General features: G+C 32.0%; 1 protein-coding gene across 1 annotated transcript; it reads right to left on the bottom strand.

Moving 5' to 3' along the window:
- Positions 1–10,281: 10,281 nt before the first annotated feature.
- LOC104898355 (uncharacterized) lies at positions 10,282–11,995 on the bottom strand. The gene has a single exon (XM_010685419.4). It carries the CDS (start codon positions 11,593–11,595, stop codon positions 10,585–10,587), a length of 1,011 nt encoding a protein of 336 aa, XP_010683721.1. The 5' UTR covers positions 11,596–11,995; the 3' UTR covers positions 10,282–10,584.
- Between the last annotated feature and the right edge of the window lie 292 nt (positions 11,996–12,287).

Here is a 12,287-nt window from a genome sequence, read left to right as displayed (position 1 = left end):
CGCGATGCATGTGACGATATTTTTTGGCATAATTGTTACTCACTATCGAAACAAAAACATGTAAAAAGGAGATAAATATTGTTAATTGTTATTGATTGGGGTTCATGCCAAATCATGTACAAAGGAGTCAAGATAAACATAATTTATTTTCATGACTTTATGTAAGTATTGTTGTTTCATTTATAGCTAACTGAGTATGATTAACGGTAGTCGTTTGTTAATAGTAAAAAAAAAATTGTAGCCAAAAGCCACAAAGCCACTTATATTCAAATAACAACCCCACATAATTTTACCCGTCGACCCATATGATTATCAATCCCACTTACCATGCATATAACTATCAACCCCATATACTCATATGACTGATGTATCTCACTTCTTTTTTTCATCTAATCCTCCACATTTTCATCTTTTCACCTACAACCTTATATCTTCTCTTCCCTCAAAAAATTAGAACGACTCATCTCCTTATGCTCACTATCTTTCATATCTAGTAAAAAAGATTGAGGTTTCATATTCATATTCACAACAAACACCACATTAGTAAGTACATTGTGGTATCAAAATTAACCCCATCAATGAACCATTAATTTTTAGGGTAATTTTGGTCTCTTTTTTGTAGGTCATTTTAGGTTTTAATTTCGACCGGGTGGTAATGTTCAAAACTTTCGTGGGAATGGGGTTGAAATAGGAGTTTATTTGGTTGACGAATTAAATGGGGGTCTCAAATTTGAAGGTAATTCTTTACGTTTTATGTTCCTGATTTCGTCCCAAAAATATAATTGTCAACTGAATTACTCAAAGATCAAGTTACATTTATTTGAAGTTTTATTTGTGAAGATAGTTTATTTAAGAAATTTGTGGCTGAAGTTCTTGAATCATCCATTTTTCCTTTTTCTTTCCCTTTGTTTTTTACTTTTGCTGGGTTTTTAATTATTCATACTTCTTCTACTCTTTTTTCAGGATTTTAGATTATACGTAAGAAATTTCAGTAAAATAAATCGTTTTCATCGGTTTTCAATTTCAATTTCATGTGGAGATTAAAACCTTCTCCAAAACCAGATAACTTTTTGTGGATATAAAAAGGAGATCAGAATATCTTTCTGTGTGTTTTTGAGAAGCAGCCTTTAAATAAGCTTAACAAGGAAAAATGGAACGGCTGAACAAGCTTAGCTATTTTTTTCCATGAGAGACAAAGGCTTTTTATTTTGTATTTTTCCACTCCTAACTTTGAGGTTTTTCTTTGAGAACAATTGTTCAACTACTAACATAATAGAAGTTAGAATAAATGTGTTACCATATGTTGGTACGTATAAATGTATGATTGATCATATATATGTAAAGATATATATATGATAGATTTTAAAGATATTTGTTATAAAAAAAAACTAGATTTCAAAAGTATTACTCTTAGGGCCTGTTCTCCCCAGCTTATTTTCAGTTCAGTTCAGTTCAATTCAGTTCAGTTCAGTTCAATTCAGTTCAGTTCAGTTCAGTTCAGATCAGTTCAGTTCAGTTCAGACCAGTTCAGTTCAGTTCAGTTCAGCTCTTGACAATACTTTTACTCTCACATATCACTATTCATTTCAGTTCAATTCAGTTCAGTTCAGATCAGTTCAGATCAGTTCAGTTCAGTTCAATTCAGTTCAATTCAGTTCAGTTCTGTTCTGTTCAGTTCTGTTCTGTTCAGTTCAGTTCAGTTCAGTTCAGTTCAGCTGTTTTTTGCCGAAGAGAACAGGCCCTTAATCTATACTCCCTATTATTTGTTCATCTTACTTTAACTCTTCACGTTTGTCGATGGAATTTTTTAACCTTAAATATCTTTGTTTACATATTAATCAAAAATTATAACGATTGAATATTAATAAGGTAATCATTAAAATAAACCAAATAAGACACTATATGACTATATTTTCTCTTATATATTGAGAAGAATTTAGAAGATTCACTCTTCGCTTATTGCTATCGTGCTAAGATTTTAAGTAGAAAGAACAAAAGAAATACAAAACGAATATATTATAGGGCGGATTGGGGGCCTTTTAAACTTGAATCCTAGGCCATTGCCCTTCTAACACCCCGACCCCATGGCTAGGCCTGCCAGCATGTCTATAAGGCGGTGCCGCAATGCCCTTTACGGAAGCTATTTACCAAAACACTTCGTTGCAACAGCCAACAGTTGAACAAGTGCACGCTTTTCCCCCATGGTCCACAACTCCACACATTCTCTAAGACTTAAAATACATGCTTGACAGGGCCGTTCTTGAACATTATTGGGCCCGGGGCAATATATGAAAAAGGACCCCTAATGCATAGTATACATGTAACAAAATATGCATGTTTATAGGATAAAAACTATTTGAGAATCGACTAATTTATATTTATCAACAACTATAATTTATTTTTATTTTTATATGATTAATCATATATATCTAATATTCACTCCGTCCTAGAAATGTACTTATTAGGTCACGTAATGTAAGAAATAAGTTCTAGTGTGATTATCAAATGTTATTTTAATTTTAAAAATAGATGTATGTAATAGGAGTTGGTAGGTTTTAATACTAAAAATGAGAGAAATCACATAATAATAGTGGGGCCATGCCAGAAATAAAAGTGTGTAAAACTGAAATGGAACAAACAAAAAACAAAGTGTTCAAATAATTGTGGAACGGATGAAGTAGCCTTTAATAAATTATATAAACTAATAACTAAATGAATAAAGTCGAAAATATAAAATATATTTTATCACCCAACACCTATAAATAATGTTAAGAATCTAAGTATTGGCTTTAGGTTGTATACATTATTTTTTAATAATTTCCAATTTCAAGGTATATAAGATATAAAATCATACTGACTAAAAAAATAAAATAATATAATATGGTGGTAAAAAGAAAATGAAGGTATATGTTGGAAATATTGTAAGAAGAAAATATAAAAGAACATCTTTGCCAATTGTAAAAGAAAAAAGAAAGAAAAAAGAAAGAAAAAGAAAAAAAAGAAAAAAAAATAAAAAAGAAAAAAAAAACAAAAAATTAAACAATTGTTGTCACAGGAGTCGAACTATGGAATAAACATTCCCACAGAATCACACAAATACCATCAATACATGATATATGTAATTTTAGCGCTGGATTAATTAGTTAACCTACAGCAGATTTTTGGGCCATGGGTGGGTGCCCCGCCTGCCCTGCCCCAGGGCCGGGCCTGATGCTTGATTATCTATTTGAATCATCAATTTTCAAATTCCAAACTCACGAGCTCTAAAAGAGGGATAAACGCTATGTTTTAGAAAGGCTGGACGATATAATATGTCCATGTAATTGCGAAGGCGTTGTATTGGTGCACCATCACAAAAGTTTCACGAGTACAAGTTCAACAAGCTCATGATATTGTCACCTATTGCCGCCGGTGTTCTTCGTTTACTAACCATTGTTTATTATCTGTTTTTGTCCTATTCTATAATGTAAAGAAAAAAACCAAAATATCAAGTATATATTAAAATTTTGGTAGAACAACCCACCTTAGCATTTTAGCATATGTGTTATTATATACATGTTCTAAACAAACCACTTTTGACGCTACATTTTTAAACATCCTTCAAACCACTAACTACTTTACTAAAAGTCTAACTACATAATGTTGTTATATCTTAGTATCACATTTCCACAAATGACAGAGAAGAAACAATATAATCAAGCAACCACCACTGCGATATTGATTCTATTGGAGTTAGAATCCCTGTTACATCTAATCCAATAAAATCGATTGTTTCGGTGGAATATTACAACCTAAACACACCAAAATTGCAACTGTAATGCATTTCAGGGAAACCAAATAATTGATAAGCTTTAATAATTGATATCAGTTTCCACTTTCCACCCAATAATAACAATGCTAATACTATTACTGTATTACACCCTCGTCTCCAAATCTAGCTGCAATAGCCCATAGATGTGGTGTTATGGTCAAATTTTATTACTCCCACCGTTCTAGAATAGACTTTATATTTTTAATTTTTGCATTATTTATGAGTAAAAAAATCTTGCAATTTTTTTTATAATATATAAAAAAACATATTCATGTGAGGTTTTATTTGATTTGTCTACATTACAAACTTCTATAATTTTTTCTAATACATAATTATAGATATTAATGATATAAGAGATAGTACATGGTACACCCGTCACCCGTGTGTATCATGTTCACCTTACATCCAAGGGCAATTATGCAATAAATTTTTCAAATGAGCAAAATTTTGCTCATTTCTAATTACTTATTTCTCTCTCTTCTTGTTTGGACCCAATATGTTCTTAGTGGGCCTCACGTATTCTTAGGTCTTAGTCCACAGCAAATCCTCTTCAGACCTCTATGATCAAATGACTGATTAGGGTAAGAGGCCTGGCCCAACCCAGACCTCGTGCCAGCATGACAAGACATTTTTCACACATTCCAACGCCTATAAATAGGGGCCAAATCCCCATTTATTTAGGTAATAAATTCTAGACAAACCACTCCACATATACCTTTGAACATTTAACTGATTTGATTGTCGGAAAGGCGATCTCGGACACACCCCAGGGTAGTCTAACTCTCGTTTTTGCAGGGTTCACTTCATTCCCCGAGTGACTGGCTATCTTCGACAACCATGCATCGACCTTGACCAGATTGATCCCCCATCTTACAAGATTTTACCTGAAACACTTATTTTGCTTCCTTCTTCCTTGTTTCTCTTACCTCCAAATTTTTCTCTCCTCCATTATTTTTCTTATCTCCAAATTAGTCTATACTCCATTTTTTTCCACCTCCAAATCTCTTTCTCCTTCAAAATTTTCTCCTACATTGTTTCTTTCTCTCCTCCAAATTTGGGACCTTTATTGAAATTATTAAATGGCAAAAACAAATATTGGATCTATGAATTTCATCACAATGGTATAATCAATTTAGGTTTGAGAATCAACATTAGTGTTTTCAAAAAAAAAAATCAATGGTGGAATTAGTGATCAATTAATAATGCAAAAGATGATTTAAAAACAACACTAGTTTTAGAGTTCTCTTACCTCCATTGTTTCCATAATTCAAAATATCTCTCTCCTCAAAATTTATCTCTCCTTTATGGTTTACTTTCGCATCATGGCCAGTCAAATTTTGGACGTCAGTATGGCATGATCAAATCTTGAAGTTTCAAAATAATCAATGATGGACATAGTTTCACATTTAATTTGAAATCAATATTGCAGTTTCAAAATGAGCAAACACTTAGGTTCTTCTAAGAAAATGAGCGAAAAAGTTTGTTTATTTGGACAAAAGTGTTGCTTATTTCCTCAAATGAGTTGAAGTGTCTGCCCATTTGAAAAAGTACGCTCATTTGGGCAAATAAGTAGAATTGATTAGAAAAGAGTAGGATTATGATCATTTAATTTGGAAAATTTTCAATGAGCAAGAAATAATCTTAGTCGTACCATGATTATGGTACACCCATGTTTATTATAAATTTTCTCTAAAAAACATGCATTGGGAAGCATAAAAAGGATAAATGGACTGTCTATTTGAGGATAAAGGGAGTATATTTTACCATGTTTTTTAATTATAAGTGCTTGTTTGGTTAGCATAAAAAATCACGAAAAGTAAAACGTTCTAGGAAATAAATTGGAAAGATTATAGAAAGTTGTACTTAAAAAGTTTTACTTCACACAATTGGGAGAAATTACTTACCTAGTGACCCTAGATAGGTAGAACTTCTTCCATGATCAATTAAACAATTTTTGACACTTCTTAGAAATTGTTGCTACCTAGAAAAAAACAATACCGAGAAAAGTCTATTTTTCATTTAAAAAAAAACAAATGACCCATAAGAAAGAAAAAAAATTGTTAAATAAGATCATTTTAAATTGTCTCAATAGATATTTTCATAATATTAATATTATAAACATTACACTAATATGTAATTCAAGATATTAATGACAAAAGGCTCGTTTAGTATTTTAATTTTTAGAGAAGGTGAAGTAGTAGATTTTGCAACTAATATATGGGCATCCAATCAATTAATAGTGATCATTCACAGATCATAGAGATGCTATATAAGACAACTAATGGAGTAATGGTGATAATTGAATTCGACGTAGCATGTAGGGTTTCCAAATAACATGGCAGTACACTTTTGATGCTCCCCTGCTTGCTCTGGACTCTGGAGTTACGTCGCGTTTAGCTGGCTGAGGTACTTTTATTTCAAGGTGAAGTAGCTCGTGCTTGAATTTTTTCCGAGACAAAAACTCGTTTTTCTTCGGCATAAGAGTCAAATTTTGAACATTAGACATACAAAGTATAATTGTTTTTAGTTGCAAAATTTGATTGGTTTAGTTTATGTCACTTAAGTCTTTCACCATTTTTTTTGTTTTTTTTTTTACTTTTCAAAGTTAAATTCTATGAACAAAATAGAAATTTTATTGAATTTATTTATGATTACTAATATTATAATTTTTTAGTTGATTTTTTGAATTAAGTACAGGACTTCATAAATTGTAAAGAAAGTGAACACTTTGATTTCAAGTCAATTTTTTCATAGGTTGTAGTTTGTAAGTGAATTTTTAAGTTTTTGTAAAGTTTCCTCATTTTAGTGATTTGCATAATGTAAATTATGCAATTTCATGATTTTAATTGACTTGTGAGTAATTGTTATAATTATATTTTTTTGGTATTTTTGTTTGAAGTCCCCTTTGATTTGAAAGTAAATTTGTAATTTAGAATGAAAAAGGAGTAACATAATCTCTTCATTCGGGGACACCATAGCTCCCCCCCCCCTCTTCCCTTATATAGTAGAGATATGGTGTACTTTAATTCTTGAATGATATTTTACATAAACCTTTTTACCTTGATAACTAATCGCTATTATATAATAGAAAAAGATAGGTCCAAATATATGTAAAAGTTTCATTATATATAGGAAACACTATAAAAAAGTAAATAATTTTTTTTCCTTGTTTAACTTCTAAATTTTGATTTCACACAAATACACCTCTATTTTTTATCATGACCCACCAATAATTGTGAATGGTTCTTGAGAAATGAGAATAGTGATTTGTAAGTAAATTTTTGTAAATGTTTTTTATGTATTGACGTTCTAGGTTATTAGTTTTAGTTTGTATGTTAATTTTAAGTTTTAATAAAGTTTTCAGATTATTTGAGTGATTTGCGTGATTTTTATAACGTGATTTTGTCAATTGTATGAGTAATTTGTAAAGTTTCTTCTTTTAAGTGATTTGTGAGTGAGTGTTGTAAATTAATTTTCGTTAGTTTTCTTTGAGTGCCGATTTTGATATTGACATTCCTTTTGTAATTTAGAAAGGGACGGGGGTAAAATAGGCATTTCAAAAGAGGACACCATTACTCCACCCTTCCCTTATATAATAGAGATAAAGCTCATTGACTTTCACCATATTTACACTAAATATTTTTATGATATAAAATAGGAAAATTTGTAAAAAAAAAAAAAACATTTTAAAGTCAATATTGCGAGAAAAAACCTTTTAAAACATTCTTTGAGAAAAAAAACCACAAACTTAATTCTTCTTGCAAGATGAAACCTATTCCCATTTTCCGATGTGGTTTTTGAGATGTATAGGGGCGGTGTTGCAGTTAATGGAAATAGAGGGTTAAAGAAAAATAGAAGGGTCCGCGCCGGAATTGAGAAAAAAATACATTGAAAAATGGGAATAGGTTTCTTCTTGCATGAAAATTTAAGTTGTGGTTTCTTTTTGCAAAGAATGCTTTATAAGATTTTTTTTCGCAAAATTGAACCTTTAAAAGGTTTTTTTTTGGCAAATTTTCCTATAAAATATTGTTAAATTTGTTTCAATACGTAGATTTAAGTTATTAATTACTTATACAATCGAGAAGAAAAAAGCTAAGAGCATCCACAATGGCAAGCTACAAGTAGTTGTAGCTTTGTATGCCACATCATATTTCTAAACTACAACATTCCCAAGCTACAACCTCTCCCAGTGGAAAACTACAACTACTTGTAGTTTTTGTTGGTCCCACATGTCATAACTCCAATTATATATAGAGAAAGTTTATTGAAAAGTAAAATATAAAAAATAAAAGTGAAAGTGGGGCCCACAAAAAATTGACAAAGCTAGTAGCTTTGTGGAGCTACTTGGCTTCACAAAGCAACAAGCTAAATTTGTCTCCAACAATAAAGCTAGTAGCTCTATCTTTTAGAAAATTGCAAGCAAGGACTTCCAAACCACCATTGGAGTTGCTCTAATGACTAAAGTAATAAAAGAAGGAAAAGAGTATTAGACAAACAAAAATTATTAAAAGAGATGGACTAATTTTAATATAAAAGTAAACCAAGTAACTAAATGGATTAAACTAGTCACTGAAAGAAATTAACCTAGTCACTATTGGGCTAATTCTCTTTTTAATATTGGGCTTACCATTGCCTAATTTTAATTTAAATGTAAGCGATCTCTTACAAGACAAACTCTTATACAAAATGGTGACTTTTTGAGCGGAATTGTTGTTTGATTAATGGGAAAGGTTGAGACTAAAGCCAAAATAAGAATCCAATCAATCTTTCAATTATTTTTGTTGAAATGCCAACTTTGTAGCCAAAAAGTCATTTGTCAAATATGAAAATTTCCACTATCTGACAAAAATAGCATGCTAAAAGCTAATCCAAACGATAGTTAAAAAGCCTTTTTGTCAAACAAATCCTTTTTTTTATTACTCACCTGGACTAATTAACCAGATTTTCTTTAAAAAAAATCGAATATGATTATGAAATACAATTTCATATTGTTATTTAAATACTTTTTTTGATTTTTTAACTGAAACATTTACTTTTTAATAGGTAGGTTAAATTAATCAAATGTTACAACAAATAAAGAAAGATAATGTATACGAGTACCACAAACTATTTCAATGTGTCGTTTTTTAGGGATATTTAAAAGAGTCCTTATAGGGACAACAAGTCACATCTTTTTCTAAATATTGGAGGGGGAAAATAATCTAGATGAGTCAATATTCTAAATACTAAAGCAGTAGTACTATATAGAAGTAGTAGTAAAAGTCTGGCCACTGAAAATGGACAAAAAGGACATATATTAGTTATTTTAGTGTTAGGTGATTGGTGGTTATGACGTTAACCTCAATTAGTAGCAAGACCCTCAAGCGCTATATGTATTTGTTTATCAGAGTCCTCTTAAGTCATTAGAGGCGACTAGACCTGATTATTGAATAGGGTAATATAATAATTAAAGGGTTATGGTCAAATTTACAGGAGTTTTATTAGACAGGGTCATTAAAGGGCCAATAAAAAAGCCAATATAAAGTAGGTTTTGTAAAAATAATTACATATTCGGATTCACATTCATTTAAACTCACTTTTGGCTCTCTTTGTTCGGCCCGTCCATTATCGACTTGCTATCCATTTGGTCTGACCCGCTACAGACCCTTTATGAGGCGACTCGCATTAACCCTGACTCGACCCGTCCATAGAGACAACTCAATTGGATTCCATTCGTCATTAAGCAGGTAAACCGTAAACCCATGGGTTGATTTAGATTTAGGAGAAAGAGACTACATTTACTAATTACTATGCATTAGATATTTAGTAATTTAAGAGAATTTGAAAAAGATAGCCTTAATGATGGACATGATCTCAACTATAGACAATTCTATAATAATCTCAATTATGAGAAGTTATTGGAAAAATACTCGTTTAGAAAATCAAAATTAAATGATAATGTATCAAGCTTGAATAGGTTCGGTAGATACATTAAATAGAGGACAGAAGGGGTAAAATGGAAAAATAAAGCAACAACTAATAGGTTAAACAAGATATTAGTGATTAGTATCATTTTGGAAACGCACCCCCTACGCGCTCATAAATGTTGTATGGAAAAAGATGATTTAAACTTTAAAGAGAGATAATGAAAAATTATTAGTGAGAAAACATTAAATATAACTTTTAGGTTGAATAAACAAAGCAAAAAACTAATTTCAATAATCAAATAAATGATGTGACACAAATTTTTCTAGGTAAATTACATAAACATGTGAAAGTAAACAAGCACTATATTTTCTGAGATCCAATACACAAAACGGAGTAAAATTATGATCATTCTTTAAAAAAAAGAAATTCAAATTCATTAATTAACATCAATCAGCTAGGACTTTAGTACTTTACTAATAACTGCTACTTTAAAATTCAAATCTAAGCAACAAATCCATTTACCCTTCACAAATTGATTCGAATATTAATCATAAAAATTCAAATGGAATAATGGATAGTTCATCAATTCACATAAAATAACAATTGTATTTACATTGTACTATATCAAAATTCTTCCACCTTCTCGCATTAAAAAAAAAAAAAAAACCTAACACCTAAAGTATAAACATTAAAAAAGAAAAAAAAAAAAAACTCAAATGTGAAGAAGACTGAAGTTGAAACAAGACACACAAAATGTCAAAAAAGACCCAATAAAAAAAAAATTCTAAACTTATGAAATTTTGACAATGTATACATATAACCTAAATAAACAGTTTAAAAGTGGGACCCACTTACCTTCCAACACATCATACAGAAATGGGTCCCACAACCCGCCAATCACGATCTACCTCGATCTCTACAGGTGGGCCCGCCTCTCTACGCCGCCAGATTGGACCACGTGGATCCAACGGTTCAGATTTCGCACCGTCAAATTCCACGTCACCGGCCCAACCATCTGATTTCCGGCCCGACGCAAACCGTTTCATTCCACCCAACCCGGGCGGTCCAACCGAACCAACCTCCTCACTTAAACCACCAACACCAACGTCATTATTGGAATTAAAGTTATTAAACCCGCGTTTTTTCTTTAAACTCGAACTTTTATTCACATTACCCTCAAACTCCTCGTCCGCTTTACCACCCATTTTACTCCCTTTCAACCGAAAAATAGACCGAATATTTTTCCAAAACCCGCTACGCCTATCTTTTACAACACTCTTATTCCTAACCAAACCCGGTTCATTAACCTTCTTATTATTATTATTATTACTCCGATTCTTCCCTCGCCTATTCCTATCCTTTCTAGACCGAACCCGGCCCATACAAGAAACCTTAGGTGAACCCGGTTCAGACAACGCAACAACCGGTTTTCTCCCAACCGAATCAGACCGTTTCGGAAACAAACGTATACTCGAAGGCTTATAATGTCTCCGGTTCTTAACTTCGGCGTAATTCTGCTTCTGTGGTTTCGGTAGCGCAATAAGTGACGCTTTCGACGACTTTAAATTCGTCGAATAACGCTGTGAACCGGCGGAAATGTGAACCGGGTTTAAATTAGTTGAATTACTATTAGACCCTTTGCCGGAATCTTTCCTATCAAGGAAAGCGTTTCTGTCTAACCAATCAAGCTCAGCGTCTTTAGATAGCCAGAAAGATTCAGGGGCATAATCGGGATTTTGTGTTTCCGCCGGCGCCGGAGATTCTTCTTCTTCGTCGCCGGTGAAGGAATCTCCGGCGAGAGTTTCGCAGGCGACTTTGTTGTCGTGGGTTACGCCGGCGCAAACTGAGGTGAGATCAACTTGAGGCATTTTTTTCATGTGAATGATTGTAGGAGAGAGGAGAGAGAAAATGGGGTTTTTTGAAAAGAGAATTTTTTTTGGTTAGATGAGATGAGAATGGAGGAAGTAAGTAGTAGGAAGGAAAGAATAATAAAGGGTAAAGGTTGTGTTTGGGGGGGGGGGGCCCTTGAGGAGGAAGGTAGGGTAGAATGAGGTTTTTGGGGGTTTGGTTTGGTGATGAAATTGGAGGGAATTTCAACCATGTTGACTTTTATTCTTGCTTTTTTTTTTTTTTAATTTGTGATGTTTTTTATTTTTTTTTTAATGATGGAGATGGTTTGTGATGATTTTATATCTTTATGATGGAGATGTTAATGTTATAAATAATAAGTATGTTGTTATCAAAGGATGAAAGAGAAAGAGGTAGTATGGTAGTTTTCATTTTGATTTTTGAGGATGTTATAGGCATGTTCGGCAATAGCTTTTGCGCTAGCTTTTAGTGTAGTCAAAACACTAATGAAGTGTTTGGCATAGTAGAGGTTGGAGTAGCTGTTGGAGTTTCAAATAGCTTTTGGATAGCTTTTCCCAAACGTTATATTTTATAGCGTTCAATTTCTGTAAGTAGCGTTCTACTTTTTTATTATTTTTCAAAGGAAAAAAAATCCCACTTCTTAAGTATAAAAATTTGGGATTGATAGAATATATATTCAGGAGCTATTACTTCTCCTCTG

Source organism: Beta vulgaris, chromosome 7, assembly GCF_026745355.1.
Source record: "Beta vulgaris subsp. vulgaris cultivar EL10 chromosome 7, EL10.2, whole genome shotgun sequence".
In the NCBI taxonomy this organism is placed as follows: Eukaryota; Viridiplantae; Streptophyta; class Magnoliopsida; order Caryophyllales; family Amaranthaceae; genus Beta; species Beta vulgaris.
This window is presented reverse-complemented; position numbering and strand designations above follow the sequence as displayed.